Source organism: Phoenix dactylifera, unplaced genomic scaffold, assembly GCF_009389715.1.
Source record: "Phoenix dactylifera cultivar Barhee BC4 unplaced genomic scaffold, palm_55x_up_171113_PBpolish2nd_filt_p 000119F, whole genome shotgun sequence".
In the NCBI taxonomy this organism is placed as follows: Eukaryota; Viridiplantae; Streptophyta; class Magnoliopsida; order Arecales; family Arecaceae; genus Phoenix; species Phoenix dactylifera.
The window spans coordinates 39,746-57,555 of record NW_024067687.1 but is presented as its reverse complement, the minus strand read 5'-3'; the positions used below and the strand labels follow the sequence as shown (position 1 = coordinate 57,555).

General features: G+C 41.3%; 1 protein-coding gene across 1 annotated transcript; it reads left to right on the top strand.

Annotated features, from left to right (window-relative positions):
• Window positions 1-10,146: 10,146 nt before the first annotated feature.
• LOC103699052 (polyphenol oxidase, chloroplastic-like) lies at window positions 10,147-12,251 on the top strand. The gene has a single exon (XM_008781095.4). The coding sequence runs from the start codon at window positions 10,259-10,261 to the stop codon at window positions 12,035-12,037; it is 1,779 nt and encodes a 592-aa protein (XP_008779317.2). The 5' UTR covers window positions 10,147-10,258; the 3' UTR covers window positions 12,038-12,251.
• The last annotated feature ends 5,559 nt before the right edge of the window (window positions 12,252-17,810 follow it).

Here is a 17,810-nt window from a genome sequence, read left to right as displayed (position 1 = left end):
CGTCTTCGACTTGATCGTTGATGTACATTACATCACAGAAATACAACCAGATGTAAAATAAAAATAAAAATAATTTACATCTCCTTTTAGGGGGCACGCAGGCCTCTCAAAACATCAAATAAGATGCATGCAAGCATCTGAAAAATTACATGACATCGCAGATCACATCGCAGGTCATTACATTTGATACCAAAAGGGGTTGAATCCTATGATCATCACCGTATGCTACAATTATAATTTTCAGATCTGAAACTTAACTGATTATATCATGACATAGGTCGCTGATCATGCTAATCATGATTCTAAACTTTGTAATCCCATTAACAATGCAATTAGAATCATCTTTTTATCACATAAAAATCAGCATGTAAAAATTCAGCACCCCTGAAAAATCTGCATGCAGAATTTTTCAGCATGCATGATCAATCAATTTTCAGATCTAATAAGCCTTTAAATATTTAATTCTTACCTTAATCTACGAAGCCTAGGCTCTGATACCACTGTTGGGAACCCGCCCACGCCGCTGTTATTTCAAAAATTTTTCAGATGGCAGCGGAATCGGCATGCACGAGTTCGACGTTCATCGCATGAACGCTTGTTTCGAGACCTTTCGTAATTAGGTAAGAATTAAAACTTTTAGAACTAATAGGAAGATCAAATCTTCACCTTGCGCGGGTAGATGATCACCGCGAATCTGAATTCGTGGTTTTGGAAGAGGGTTCGTTTGAAGCCGTTCAAACGTCCGGCCTCTACGGGTATCCACACGAAGTAGAGAACCGATCAAAGCTTTCTTGTCTTCCCGGGGTGCTAGCTCCCTTGCAAAGACTCCTTTGATGGCTGATCTCTTCTCTTTCTTTCAACTCTTGAAAGTGCTTGAGAAGAGGAAGAAGAAGGATGAAGAAGAGGAAGTAGATGAACCCCTGCACAGCCTTCTTTCTGTTGCTTGCGCAGGATGAAGAAAAGGAAGAGGAGGAGGCCGCCAACACTTGGAGGTTCCTTCTTTCTTGCTTGCGGCTGCAACTAGGAGGGAGGAAGAGGGTGGCCACGGCACAAGGGAAGAGGGCTCCAATACCTAGGGCGCCGGCCTCATGGTGCTTCTTATAGCCATCAAGGGCTCCTCCAAAGTAGGAGCCCTAGATGGTTTTCCAAAGAAAGAAAGGGGGGTGCGCCGGCCCCTCTCTCTCCTTCAATCCGCACCATCCAAGATGAGAGGGGCTGATGCCCCTCTTACTTGGTTAACCTAATCCTCTTCCAAAGAGGATTAGGTGCCTCTCTCATGGTTTAATCCTAATCTAATTAGGATTGGCCAAATTGGGTTCAATCTATACTAGTCCTAATCCAATTAGGACTTGAATGAACCATGACTCAATTGAACTCTTCAATCCTAATCCAATTAGGAGTCATGTTGATTCATTAGATTAATAATTAATTTGGACTTAAGGAATCCTAATCCAATTAGGATTTGTTTAATTTTAGTCCTGATCCAATTAGGACTCTACTTGAATCCGAAGTCCTAATCCAATTAGGATTTCTAGGAATCCTACTCCAAGTAGGAATCCAATTTTTAATTCAAAACTCCTAATCTCATTAGGATTGAGGAATCCTATTCCAAGTAGGAATCCCAGTCCTAATCCAATTAGAACTCTAGTTATCCTACCCGAAGTAGGATTCTTGTTTCAAGTCCAATTAATTAATTCCTTTTTCCTTCTTCAACTTCTTATCAATCAAATTGATTTCTTGTGATTTCTAATCACGATTTCAACCATCGGATCGGTCAATACTTCTAGTGTGTGTGACCCCATAGGTTCTATTCTGACTGGTAGTGAGATATATTGTGATCTCTATCACTATATCATTGAAAACTCCTTTCAATGGGTTGGAACGATTCCAACTCAACTCATTAGGGTTTATCGATCATCAAGATAATCCCTATGAGTCCCACCATCCACCAGTGACACCTAGCAGCATGTAGTGGCTACCCAGCAGAATGGAATGATGAACCTCTAGGTGCAGTTAACATGTGATACAGTCCTACTATCGTGGATCCCTACAGGACGGAGGTCATGGACAACTCGTCAAACCCCATCGTCTGTCATATGTCAAGATTTATTTGACTCGAGTTCGATAGTGAAAAACTCTTTCTCCACTGTGTATACTGCCCCGGCCGAGGTCTTACGAACTCAGTCTTATAAATCACATAGGATCTCTCCTTATCTATCAAGGTCGATAGATTCCATATAGGTGCATACCCTACTCCTACAGTGAACTTACTGCAGCCAATCTACACTGCATGGACCCATATGGCTAGAGACCATGTATGTGTGCAGTCAAACTACAATAACCTCACTGTGAGTAGCCGAAGCACCGCAGGTCAAAGGACCAGTCACACTACTGCAACATCAAGCAAGTCACTGACGAGTGGATAGACATCCAAGTGACTTCTTGTATTGGTCACGCTCAGTACCCTTGTTCTCTAACAAGCACCTGCACTATCACTTCAGTGTCCCTACACTGTGGACTCAAGTCTCGTCCATCCAGAAGGAGAGTGATCTGTGCACTGATCGGATCGATCACCGTCCTCGTGATGATCCTTTGATCAGGAGCATTTAGAAATTAATCACCAATGATACATGGCTCAAATTCTCAACTCTTGAGAATATGTATCATCATCTTATTAATTTCTTGGACGATTCATAGACACATAAACAATATGAATGAAAAAGATGCCTTTTATTTATTCAATAATAAATAGTCAAGTACAAAATTATGTCCCTAGAATCAACAATGTGTCAGCCAAATTGGCTTCTAGGGCATACATCTAACAAATCCATGAGGTTTCACTCTTGATTTGGCCTTTTTGCAAGTGACATATCTGTTGCAAATTCTGTCAACATCTCTTTTCATGTGAGGCCAAAAGAAATATTCTTTCAAAATTTCCAGAGTTTTAAAAATACCAAAATGTCCCATTAATCCTCCCTCATGAGACTCCCTGACAAGAAGCTCACGTAAAGAACACTTCGGAACGCAAAGCTTATTTTCCCGAAATAAGTACCCATCTTGCTTGTAAAATTTTTCAAAAGGTTTTGTTTCACAAGCTTCAAAAACTGTTGAAAACTCAGAATCTTGTGGGTACAACTTCTTGATATGTTCAAACCCCAAAAACTTTGCTGAAAGAGTAGATAGAAGAATATACCTTCTTGATAAAGCATCAGCAACAATATTATTTTTACCTTGCTTGTATTGGACAACATATGGGAACATCTCAATAAACTCAACCCAACGAGCATGCCTTCGATTAAGCTTACCTTGGCTCTTCAAATGCTTCAAAGATTCATGATCGGTGTGAATAACAAACTCCTTTGACCATAGGTAGTGTTGCCACGTCTCTAATGCTCTCACCAATGCATAGAGTTCTTTGTCATAGGTGGAGTAGTTCAAGGCAGCTCCGCTCAACTTCTCACTAAAGTAAGCCAAGGGTCTCTTGTCTTGTATTAGGACAGCACCTGTACCAATACCAGAAGCATCACATTCGATTTCAAAAGTTTTAGAGAAATCTGGTAAAAGTAATAAAGGGGCAGAACTTAGCTTTTCTTTCAAGGTGTTGAATGCTTTCTCTTGTGCTTCACCCCATTTGAATTCAACACTTTTCTTGATGATTTCTGTCAATGGAGCAGCTATAGTGCTAAAGTTTGGAACAAACCTTCGGTAGAATCCCGCCAAGCCATGGAAGCTCCTAACTTCGGTGATGGTAGTTGATGTAGGCCAGTCTTTGATCGCCTTTACCTTCTCTTCATCAACTTCTACACCTCTAGTACTTACAACAAAGCCAAGAAACACAACTTTGTCCAAACAAAATGTACACTTCTTAAGGTTAGCATACAATTGCTCTTTTCTTAGCTCAAGTAAAATATTCTTTAAATGCCCTAAGTGTTCATGCAAGTTCTTGCTGTAAATCAATATGTCATCAAAGTAGACAACCACAAATTTTCCAATAAACTTACGCAAGACATGATTCATTAAGCGCATAAAAGTGTTGGGTGCATTAGTTAATCCAAAGGGCATAACTAACCACTCATAAAGTCCATGTTTTGTTTTAAAAGCAGTTTTCAACTCATCTCCCTCTTTCATTCGAATTTGATGATATCCAGATTTTAAATCAATTTTAGAAAAGATAGTGGAACCATGGAGTTCATCAAGCATGTCATCAAGACGGGGAATAGGATAACGATACTTTACCGTTATTTTGTTGATAGTACAGCAGTCAATACACATCCTCCAAGTTCCATCTTTCTTGGAAACTAGCAAAACTGGAACAGCACATGGGCTCATGCTCTCTCTAACATGACCTTTGTTCATCAACTCTTCAACTTGTCTTTGCAATTCTTTTGCTTCTTCGGGGCTGCATCTATAAGCTGGTCTATTTGGAATTTGGGCACCCGGAACTAGGTCAATTTGATGTTCAATGCCTCTAATTGGTGGCAATCCTGGTGGCATCTCTTCTGGAAAAACATCTTGAAATTCCTGTAAAAGAGATATGGCAGTACTAGGCAAAGAATCATCAAGGTTAGTTGTTGAGAGATAAGCTTCCTTATACAAGATCAACATCATTGGCTTCTGTGGAACCATAGCTCTCTTAATCTCTCTTTCTTTTGTATAGAAATTCACTTTTTTTTCCTCTTTCTTTTTCTCACTTTTCTTATCAGATTCTTTACTCACAATTTCTTTTGAACTCTCATTTTCATCCTTACTTTGTTTAGCACTGGTTGCTACAGATTTCTTGATTTGATTTTGCTCTTCAAGAACTTGATGAGGGGGTAAAGGAGCCAAAGTGATGTTTCTGCCATTCTTGGTAAAGCTTTACTTATTTTTGTAACCATCATGGAGGGTACGCCTATCAAATTGCCAAGGTCTTCCAAGCAATATGTGACTTGCTTGCATTGGAACCACATCACAAAGGACTTCATCAGAATATCTTCCAATGGAAAAAGATAGAAGTACCTGTTTTGTGACTTTTAATTCTCCACTATCATTAAGCCATTGAAGTCGATATGGATGAGGGTGCTTTTGAGTCTTCAACCCTAGCTTGTCCACCATCAGCTTGCTTGCCACATTCACACAACTTCCACCATCAATTATCAAACCACAAACTCTTTCTTTGACATGGCAGCGAGTGTAAAAGATATTCTCACGTTGTTGTTCATCATTGTCTGTTTGAGCTTGAACATGGAGGGCTCTAAGAACAACTAAGGCTTGACCAACAATAGCCTGTTCTATATCACTAGCATCTTCAAGTTGTGGCATAGACTCTTTATCATTTTCTTCTTCAGAAACAATATCCCCATTATCTAGCAAGATCATGGTTCTCTTGTTTGGGCATTGAGAAGAAATATGACCAAAGCCTTGACATCGGAAGCATTTAATATCATGATTTTTTTAAGTTTGGTTGGAAGAAGTACCTTTTTCAGATTGTTTGGTCATAGTTTTTTCTTCTTTAGGCCTAGAAGTAGGCTTTTCTTCTTGTTTTGGAGTAGGACTCCATTTGGACTTTCAATTAGATGAACCAGCAGCTTCATGCTTGGATGATGATCTTCCTCCTCTTTTAAGTTGCCTTTCAACTTTCATAGCCATGTGGACCACATCTTCAATTTCCACATAATGTTGTAGTTCCACAACATTCGCAATCTCACGGTTGAGACCATAAATGAATCTAGCCATTGTTGCCTCTCTATCTTCTTCAACATTGGCACGAATCATGGTTATTTCCATCTCATTATGGTATTCTTCAATAGATTTTGTTCCCTGTTTAAGACTTTGCAACTTCAAATGTAAGTCTCTATAATAGTGTGAAGGAACAAACCTTCTCCTCATGGCAGCTTTCATGTCATCCCAATTATCAATTGGAATCTCTCGGTTTCTTTTTCGACTTAGAACCAATTGGTCCCACCAAACAATTGCATAGTCAGTAAAAGAAACAGCTGCAAGCTTAACTTTTCCTCCGAATAGTTATGACAATCGAAAACAAGTTCCACTTTTCTTTCCCATTCAATGTAAGCGTCAGGATCATTTTTACCTTGAAAAGGTGGGAGAGAAAGTTTAATCGAACCTGCGTTGCGATCGACAACATCTCTATTTTGATGCATGTGCTGGCGATGTCGTCTTAGTCTATGATCTCTTTGTCTTCGTATGGAAGCTAGGGAGGTTTCATCATCAAATTCTTCATTTTCACCTTCATAAGTATCAACATGATCAGCTGGAGGAATGGAGGGATGTCTGTTTTGCCTTCTCCCTCGTGGCATAGTGCCTTACTGTATTTGATTCACTTGTTGGTCATTATGATCTAATCGTTCTCGGATTTCTTCAAGTTGGGCATTCATCTGCTGGAATTGTTGTTGCAGAGCTTGAATGTTCAATTTGGTGTCTATTGGTGCTTCCTCACTTCCGCCTTGAGACATGTTGTAAAAATGGAAAGAACCTCACCACTCCCTCACGTGTTTCACTCAAATATATTTCACTCAATCACTCGTCTTTGCACACAATGATTTGGCTTTTTCCCTCTGATGATCTCACACACTCTTGCCTTTTACCACTCAATTTTCTTTTAAAAGTTCTTGAGAAAACTAAGGTAAATTTCAAAGCAAAGCAAATGAAAAACCAACACACTTAAAAATACAGATTTTTGAGGGGAGTCAATATGGAAGCAACAAGTGTGAAGAGTTTAGGAACATAAATGATGAAAAGAAATAGATATGAAAATAAAAGCAAAGAATATGAAAAGAAAGCAAATGGATATGAAAAGTTGAATGATGGATATATAGAGATGAAATATGAGAAATAGATGATAATAAAAGGCAAACTTCTCCTTCTTTCTTTTTCTTTCAAAACATTTAACCTTCTAACTCCTTTTGATCTCCCTTTTTTTATCTTTTTTTTCTTTTCTTCTTCTTTTTTTTTTTTTACAACTTCAGTCTCCTCTTTTTATGTTTTCCTTTCAATAATAGAACCAACAGCAATATCAACAAAGATGAAGCACGAAAAGAAATGGTAGAGAATAGAAATGAAATGGTTATGGATGAAATGATATCAAACGATGCAAAAGGATGAAAAAAATATAAATGATAGAATATAAAAGCAAATAAGGGATAGGTAAACTGATTGGAAACCTGGCTCTGATACCAAATGATGCAAACCTCAACGAACCTACCGTGAGACCCAACAACAATAGTTTGGAAAATCAATTCCCAGATCGTCCAAAAAGGTTAAAAGGAAAGGAATATAGACCCCGTTGCTATAAAGAGTAAGAAACCTATATTATCAAAGGATTAGGAATATTGACCCCGTGACTATAGAGAGTCAGAAACCAATATTATCAAGGGTTGGAGGTTCAAGTGGTTGTACTTGAAACTACCGTAAGTTCTACACAAGAACAATAGAGAGAAAATTCTCACAAAAAGATTATATTTCAGAATTGCTTGATTACAAGTGAAAACACCAAGTATTTATAGGAAAAACAAGCCTTGGGTGCATTGAACCAACTAGAAAAACATTAAATAAAAGTTGGTGAAGATGAAAGGAATACTACTTAAAGTCTTGGCAGCAATTAATTAACCTTGGAAAGTTGCAGCAAAACTTCCAACCATTTTGACTAGGTTCATCCTTCATTTGCAAGCCTCAAAAATGTCCTTCAGCCTTCCAAAAGCATATGATAAATGCACCATAAAGAGGAGTCCGAATTTGAAAGGATTAGACTCTTCTTTTCCATGTTTAAATAATTAATTGGGCTGGATATTGTCGAAATGGACTTGCCACATATTAACCATCTTCAAGTCCAAATCTTCATGTGGACTAGAACCTTCTCCTTGGGCTTGAGTTAATAAAGTTTGGACAGCTTCTTGAAGTTTCTTGGCCCGAGCTCTTATGATTGGCCCAATTGGAATATCCACATCATCTGGAGCATCTTCTTTGTCCTTGTCAAAGTCCTTGAGCTGGATCATATCAGTGTGAGGACCATTAAATCTATGATATGCTACATGTCATAGTCTAGTGCTTGAACAAAGATGCGCATGCGTGTTTTCCAATAAGTATAATTTGTGCCATTAAAAAGTGGAGGTCTATTTGTAGACCGTACTTCGACACGAGAGGTTTCAATTGAGGCTGCCATAGATCTTTAACTCTTTGACTGTTAGGTCAATGAGAGGCTTGAGTACCAAGGCTCTGATACTATTTGTTGCCCAACTATGCAGCCCAAGAGGGGGGTGGGAATTAGGGTTTTCGAAAACTTTAAGTGGAATGCAGTAGAATCAAACTCGATGAGTGAATATGAGTTGCAACAAATAGTTAACAAAAGAAAAGATACAAGTGATCAATGTAGACAATTCATGCAACACGAATACAACCAAATTTATAGTGGTTCGATGCCAACCCTGCACCTACATCCACTCCTTAAGACGCCCTTCTTGAGAATTTTTACTATAATCTTTTCAAAATTATAGTCTTATTATTTTATTCGAGCTCACAATCAACCCAATTGATTTTTACCGACAATCAACCAAAACCACCACCAAGTCTAGCTCTAGGCTCAATATAATCCATTTCAAGATTTGGACGGACCTTTTTCCAAATTTCAATCCCTAAAACTTGTCACAATAGAATATAGATAAAAATGTGTAAACACAATAAAATACTACTCCTTAAAGATAAATACAAAGAATAAATAGAGCTTTGAATCAGTTGGTTGGCCTTGATTGAACTTGAATGCAATTCATCAACTCTCTCAATTATAGAGGATGTGATCTTTCAACTCTTAATGAATGCACTTAAATATTTTTCTTTTTGAAGATCACTTCTTTTTCTTGACTCTTCAATTCTTTCTCTTTCTCATCTTTTCGCTTTCTTTTGGTGTTCTTATGCATTTATACCACATAGGAGTGGTTGAAAGACTCTTCTAGCCATTAGAAAGGCCGAAAGTGCCGTTGTAAGATAAAAATGACCATTCTAATTTATAAAAAACTAGTTGTTGTTGTTGTCAGGCGCAGAAGAGTCGACTTGACATTTTCAAGGATTAATTTAAGATTTTCAGAAGTTAATTCATGATTTCCAAGGGTCAACTCAAACTTGCTGTTGTTTTTGCTGTGCTCTGTCTTTCTCCCACGACCATTGTGTAGTCGATTCGTCCAATGACAGTGGTCGACTCATCCAGTGACAGAGGTCAATTTGTTATCTTTAAGGTTCGACTCTCTAACATACTAAATTTTACTACTCTCTGTCTTTTCTCTATGGCCGTTCAATGATAGACTCACTTGATTTTGGGGTCGACTATTATCTGACTGGAGTTGGCTCGTGTTCTTCATGAATTGACTCGCCAATATGGTAAAATTTACAACTCTCGAATTTTCCTCTGCAGTCATTTATGGGTCGACTTGTTTGCCTTTTGGATCGACTCTTATGTGATGGGAGTCAGCTCATTTTACCATATTGGCGAGTATTAGGCATTGAACTTATATAATTTTTCTGTTTTTTATTGTTTTAGAATTTTACACATCAAACATGCGTGAAAACCTCCGAATTTCGATATGTTTGACATTTTTAGAAAAAAACAATACCTTTCCCTTTAATGTTTTGTCTCTTTGTCTTAAATATAGAGACGCCTACAAGCTTATGTGCTCGTTTTCATCGTACATCTTTAGTAAGCCAAAACTGCGTTTAGAACTCTATAAACTGACGGAACTCAAAAAGACAAAAATCAAACTCCAACAAGTGCCTCAAAGTTTCACACACCACTATAAATCCATCGCAAGCTTCTCTTCGTCAATGCACGTGCTAGAACAAGAAATTCACAATTAATGGCAAGCCTCCCTAAACCAAATGCATCTACCTTCCTCTCCACCTCTGCATGCTCCTCCTATAGAAAAAGGGCCTTCTCATTACTTCGAGGAACAAAAAGAACAACTTTTTGATTAGCAAAATAAAAAATGAAGAAATTTCACTTTATTATTGTTTTCTCTTTTCCATAGCTTCCGGTTGATATCGACGCCTTGCGAATGGTGTAAAACTACAAGCTTATGTGCCCTTTTCATCACAATATCTTTTTGAATATATTTTCCATATTACATCTTTAGTCAAACAGAAACTACGTTTAGAACTCTATTACCTTACAGACCTCAAAAAGAATTAAACTCTAACATGTGCCTCAAAGTTTCTCGCTATAAATTGATCACAAACTACCCATTGTTATTGCAGGTACTAGAACAAGAAATTCTCAATGGCAAACCTCCTTAAACCAAATGCATCTACCTTCTCCCTCTCCACCTCCCCTAACTCCTTTGCATGCTCCTTCCATCGACAAAGGCCTCGGGTCCCTCCTTCTTCCAAGAAATCTCACCTCCATCCCAGAATCTCATGCAAAGCGAGGGATGAACACGAGAAACCCATGCACACCTCTGAGGCCACAGGATCTTCGGGGAAGCTCGACCGCCGTGATATGCTCATCGGTCTTGGTGGGCTCTACGGAGCTGCCGCCGGTCTTGGCGTCAACCGGAAGGCCCTCGGACTCCCCATTGAAGCCCCTGACATCTCCAAATGTGGCCCCGCTGACCTCCCGTCCGGCGCAATACCTACTGACTGCTGCCCACCATTCACGTCCAAAATCATCGACTTCAAGCTCCCGCCACGCTCCGACCCCCTTCGCATCCGCCCAGCCGCGCACTTAGTTGACTCAAAGTACTTGGCAAAGTATGCCAAGGCCGTGGAGCTCATGAAAGCCTTGCCGGCCGACGACCCACGTAACTTCACCCAACAGGCTAACGTTCACTGCGCCTACTGTGATGGCTCCTACGACCAGATCGGCTTCCCTGACATCGAGATCCAGGTCCACGATTCCTGGATCTTCTTCCCCTGGCACCGGTTCTACCTCTACTTCCATGAGAAAATACTCGGCAAGCTCATCGGTGACGAGACCTTCGCTCTTCCCTTCTGGAACTGGGATGCGCCCGCTGGCATGGGAATGCCTTCGATCTATACTGACCCGTCTTCGTCGCTCTATGACAAGCTTCGTGATGCCAAGCACCAGCCACCATATCTCGTCGACCTCGACTTTAATGGGCAGGACCCATCTTTCACCCAGGCTCAGCAAATCGACCACAACTTAAAGATTATGTATCGCCAAGTCATCGCCAACGGGAAGACAGCACAACTGTTCATGGGATCCCCCTACCGTGCCGGGGACCAGCCAAATCCCGGGGGAGGCTCATTCGAGAACGTGCCGCACGGCACCGTCCATGAATGGACCGGTGACAGGAACCAGCCAAATGGAGAGGACATGGGCGTTCTGTACTCAGCTAGCCGCGATCCGATCTTCTATGCCTACCACTCCAACGTCGATCGCATGTGGTATGTGTGGAAGAAGCTCGGCGGGAAGCACAAGGACTTTGACGATAAGGACTGGCTTAACACCTCCTTTCTCTTCTATGACGAGAATGCTGATATCGTTCGAGTCAAAATTAAGGATTGTCTGGATACGCAGTGGCTCCGCTACACCTACCAAGATGTCGAGATCCCTTGGCTGAGAACTCGACCCACTCCCAAGGGTACGATGGCGGCAAAGAAGAGTGCGAGATCTCTACGAGCAATCACAGAGGCAACGTTCCCGGTGACGTTGGACTCGCCCGTGAGTGCGACGGTGAGGCGGCCCAAGGTGTCGAGGAGCAGCAAGGAGAAGGAGGATGAGGAGGAGGTCCTGGTGGTCGAGGGGATCGAGTTCGACCGCGACGTGTTCATCAAGTTCGATGTGTACATTAACACGCCTGAGGACGGGGTTGACCCTGGGTCAAGTGAGTTTGCCGGGGCCTTCGTCAACGTGCCACACAAGCACAAGCACAGCAAGAAGGAGAAGAAGCTGATGACGGCGCTGCGGCTGGGGATAACGGAACTGCTGGAGGACCTCGGAGCGGAGGCAGACGATAGTGTGCTCGTTACGCTGGTTCCGAGGAAGGGGAAGGGGAAGGTGAAGGTGGGTGGGCTCCGGATTGAATTCTTGAAATGAAGGGAACAGTCATAAAGTTGAGAAGCTTTGGCTGCTGCTGTTTTTATGTCAGTAAATAAAAGTGGCAACTGGTTTAATGTCAGTAAATAAATGTGGCAACTATGATTGCAGTTCAAAGGATTAGAGTTATATTTGGATAGAATGCTGGTGGTGTTTGGGTCGAGATTTCGGCTGTCAATGTTGAATAAAGAAAGAAAATGTTGTTCTATAGTTCTGCTTTGGGGTCTTCGATATAAATAGTTTCTGACTTTTCTGTAAATAATATATGTATATAGAATATCTGCTTCTCTAAATTTTAAGTTAATAATAAAAAATTTAAATTAAAGATTGACATAATTGATTCTAGGGGTGTAAATGGGTCGGATCGGATCATGAGTGATTCAGCCCAATCCGGTTCCTTATTTGGGTTCTAATTTTAGACCCAGACTTAAGCCAATAGAAGATTAAGTCGGGTCAGGTCGGGTCCACTGCTACAATTTTTGACTCAACGAGTTATTTAGGTCGGATCGGGTTCATGTATAATCCGGACACAATCCAAAAAATTCGGATCCGATTCGGGTTCGGGTCGGGTTAACCATTCATGGTTTTAGAACTTGTTTGCACCCCCGCAAGCCCAAATGATTTTACAAATTCGAATCGGGACGGGGTGGGCCGGGTTGTAGGATTGAAAATCCAAAATAATCCAAATTTTAAATTGGTCGGGTTGGGTCTGAATTCAGTAATCCCAGACCCGACCCAAAAAATAAAAGAGATCCAATTTTAGAATCTAACCCGGCCCTATGGGTCCTCCAAAACGGGTCGAGTCGGGTCTAAGCGGTTCGGGTCGGATCATGGGTCAACCTAACCCATTTGCAACTTTAATTTATTACAGTTTGTACCGCCAGAAATACATAGTAATTATAGTTTCTAATCTAATATCATTGTTGGGAACCCGCCCATGCCGCTGATATTTCAAAAAAATTCAGATGGCAGCGGAATCGGCATAAGCGAGATCGACGTTCATCGCATGAACGTTGTTTCATGAACCGTTCGTAGTTAGGCAAGAATTAAAAACTTTTAAATACATTAGAAGATCAGATCTTCACCTTGTGCGGGTAGATGATCACCGCAAACTGAAGTTCGTGGTCTAGGATGAAGGTTCGCTTGAAGCCGTTCAAGTGCCCGGCCTCTACGGGTATCCACACGAAGCAGGAACCGATCCAAGCTCTCTATCTCACCGGGGTGCTAGCTCCCTTGCAGAGATAGCTTTTGATGGCTGATCTCCTCTCTTTCTTTCAACTCTTGAATGCACTTGAGAGGAGGAAGAAGAAGGATGAAGAAGAGGAAGAAGAAGAATCCCCACGCAGCCTTCTTTCTTTTCCCTGCGTTGGAAGGAAGAAGGGAGGAAGAGGATGCCGCCAACACCTTTGGCTTTTATCTTCCTTGCTTGCGGCTGAACCAAGAGGAGAGGAGAGGGAGGCGTACGGCAAGGAGGAAGAGGACTTCTTCTATGCCCTAGGTGCCGCCCACAAGTCCCTTTTTATAGACATGTGGAGCTCCTAACATTTAGGAGCTCTTGATGTCTTTCCTAAGAGGGGGCGCCGGCCCCCTTCTCTTCTCCCTTCTCCACATGGAAAAGGGAGGGGCATATTCCCCTCCTCATGGTAAACCCTAATCCACATTAAGTAGGGTTTGAAATGTCCTAATGTGGTCAAGCCCTAATCCAATTAGGCTTAGCCCAAGGGTGAACCAATTAGGATCCAATCTACGTAAGTCCTAATCCAATTAGAACTTAAATCAATTTTGACTCAATTGAACTCTTCAATCCTAATCCAATTAGGAGTCTTATTGATTCATTAGATTAATAATTAATTGTGACTTAAGAAATCTTAATCCAAATTAGGACATATTTAATTTTAGTCCTAATCCAATTAGGACTCTTATTTGAATCCGAAGTCCTAATCCGATTAGGACTCTAGGAATCCTACTCCAAGTAGGAATCCAATTTTGATTCAAAACTCCTAATCTCATTAGGATTGCAGGAATCCTATTCCAAGTAGGAATCCCAGTCCTACTCCAACTAGGATTCCCAGTCCTAATCCAATTAGGACTCTAGGAATCCTACTCGAAGTAGGACTCTTGTTTCAAGTCCAATTAATTAATTCCCTTTCCTTCTTCAACTTCTTATCAATCGAATTGATTACTCGTGATTCATAATCACTTTTCAACCATCGGATCGGTCAATACTTCTAGTGTGTGTGACCCCATAGGTTCTATTCTGACTGGTAGTGAGATATATTATGATCTCTATCACTATATCATTGAAAACTCCTTTCAATGGGTTGGAACGATTCCAACTCAACTAATTAGGGTTTATCGATCATCGAGATAATTCCTGTGAGTCCCACCATCCACTAGTGACACCTAGCAGCATGTAGTGGCTACCCAGCAGAATGGAATGATGAACCTCTAGGTGCAGTTAACGTGTGATACAGTCCTACTATCGTGGATCCCTACAGGACGGAGGTCATGGACAACTCGTCAAACCCCATCGTCTGTCATATGTCAAGATTTATTCGACTCGAGTTCGATAGTGGAAAACTCTTTCTCTACTTTATATTACTGCCCTGGCCAAGGTCTTAGAACTCAGTCTAACAAATCACATAGGATCACTCCTCTTCTATCAAGGTCGATAGATTTCTTGTAGGTGCATACCCTACTCCTACAGTGAACCTACTGCAGCCAATCTACACTGCATGGACCCATATGGCTAGAGACCATGTATGTGTGCAGTCAAACTACAATAACCTCACTGTGAGTAGCCGAAGCACCGCAGGTCAAAGGACCAGTCACACTACTGCAAATCAAGCAAGTCACTGACGAGTGGATAGACATCCAAGTGACTTCTTGTCTTGGTCACGCTCAGTACCCTTGTTCTCTAACAAGCACCTGCACTATCACTTCAGTGTCCTTACACTGTGGACTCAAGTCTCGTCCATCCAGAAGGAAAGTGATCTGTGCACTGATCGGATCGATCACCGTCCTCGTGATGATCCATTGATCAGGAGCATTTAGAAATTAATCACCAGTGATACATGGCTCAAATTCTCAACTCTTTGAGAATATGTATCATCATCTTATTAATTTCTTGGACGATTCATAGACACATAAATAATATGAATGAAAAGATGCCTTTTATTTATTCAATAATAAATAGTCAAGTATAAAATTATGTCCCTAGAATTAATAATGTGTCAGCCAGATTGGCTTCTAGGGCATACATCTAACAATCTCCCACTTGCACTAAAGCCAATCAGTCATATATCTAAGCCCCATCTTCTCAAGGTGGGCTTCAGTCTCTTGCTGACTTAGCTGTTTAGTGAACGGGTCTGCCACGTTATCCGCGGAGTCTACTCTGATGCATTTCTTCTCAATATAGTCGCGTATGAGGTGGAAGCGCCGCTCTATGTGCTTGGACTTCTGATTAGACCTTGGTTCCTTAGCAAGAGCTATGGCGCCATTATTATCGCAGTAGAGTGTTATGGCATCTAATGACATTACACCTAACTCTGCAATGAACTTTTAACCAGAAGGTTTCGATAGCACCCTTAGATACGGCTTAACATTCAGCTTCTAAGGTAGAATCTATAATGATCGGTTGTTTGGAACTCTTCCAATTTACTGAACCACCATTGCACATATTCTGATGTAGACTTTCTATCATCAATATGTGTGCATCCTTCTACCTTTAACTCTGATCTTCTCCCAAAGACCAAGAATAAATCTTTAGTTCTTCTCAAGTACTTAAGAATATTCTTCACCGCTGTCCAGTGTTCTTCACCTGGATTCGACTGATATCTGCTTGTGACACTCACAGCAAGAGCTATATCAGGTCGTGTACATAGCATGGCATACATGAGGCTTCCTATTGCCGATGCATAGGGAATCTTGCTCATGCGTTGAATCTCTTCAGATGTGTTGGGGCACATCTTCTTGGAGAGATGAATTCCATGCCTAAGGGGTAAGAGACCCCTCTTGGAGTTTTCCATGCTGAACCTCTTCAGCACCTCCTCTATGTACATCTTCTGTGAAAGGCCAAGCATCCTTTTAGATCTATCTCTATAGACCTTTATTCCCAAAATATAGGATGCTTCCCCAAGGTCTTTCATGGAGAATTCTTTTGACAACCAGACCTTGACCGAGGTTAGCATGGGAATATCATTCCCTATCAGTAGGATGTCGTCCACGTACAGTACGAGAAATACGACAGCGCTCCCACTAACCTTTTTGTAAACACACGGTTCCTCTTCGTTTTTGATGAAATCAAACGTTTTGATTGCGTCATCGAAACGAGTGTTCCAACTCCGAGACGCTTGCTTTAGTCCATAGATGGACCTTTGCAGCTTGCAGACCTTGTGATCTCCATCACTGGAAGTGAAACCCAAAGGCTGTTCCATATAGATATCTTCATCAAGATATCCATTCAGGAAAGCAGTTTTCACATCCATCTGCCAGATTTCATAATCATGAAATGCTGCAATAGCAAGCAATGTTCGGATGGATTTTAGCATGGCTACAGGTGAAAAGGTCTCCTGATAGTCAATGCCTTCGCGCTGACTATACCCTTTCGCCACAAGCCTTGCCTTATAGGTCTCTACCTTTCCATCCGAACCTATTTTCCTTTTGTAGATCCATTTGCATCCAATAGGTACAATACCTTCTGGTGGGTCTACTAAGGTCCAGACTTGGTTGGAATGCATGGAGTCTAACTCTGACTTTATAGCTTCCAACCATTTCTCGGAATCGATATCAGATATCGCCTCGTTGTAGGTTTTGGGATCCTGTATGTGATCCCTATCTCCCACTAGGAACATTTCCTCGGTATCCTCTTCTATTATACCTAAGTATCTATCGGGAGGATGGGAGACCCTACTAGATCTACGAGGTGGTCGAGGGACATCGTATACTGGCTCTGTATGAATGGGTTCAATAGGATCCATGACTCGTTGCTTTTCAGAGACTTTCTCTTCAAGCTCAATTTTCCTCTCACTGCCTCTATCAAGGATAAACTGATTTTCCAAGAAGATGGCATGACGGCTCACAAACACATTGTGATCCTCTGAGATGTAAAAATTGTATCCTAATGACTCCTTAGGATATCCTATAAAACGAGCACTTATGATCCTAGCCTCTAACTTGTCTGCCTGTAGTCTCTTGACGTGGGCCGGACATCCCAAAATCTTGAGATGACCAAGACTTGGTTTCTTACCATGCCATATCTCATACGGTGTGGTAGGAACTGATTTAGAGGGAACTCTATGTTGGGAACCCGCCCATGCCGCTGATAATTCAAAAAAATTCAGATGGCAGCGGAATCGGCATAAGCGGGATCGACGTTCATCGCATGAACGTTGTTTCATGAACCGTTCGTAGTTAAATAAGAATTAAAACTTTTAAATACTTTAGGAAGATCAGATCTTCACCTTGTGCGGGTAGATGATCACCGCAAACTGAAGTTCGTGGTCTAGGATGAAGGTTCGCTTGAAGCCGTTCAAATGTCCGGCCTCTACGGGTATCCACACGAAGCAGTGATCCGATCAAAGCTCTCTTGTCTTCCCGGGGTGCTAGCTCCCTTGCAAAGACTACTTTTGATGGCTGATTTCCTCTCTTTCAATCAACCCTTGATTGTGCTTGAGAGGAGGAAGAAGAAGGATGAAGAAGAGGAAGAAGAAGAATCCCCACACAGCCTTCTTTCTTTTCCCTGCGTTGGAAGGAAGAAGGGAGGAAGAGGATG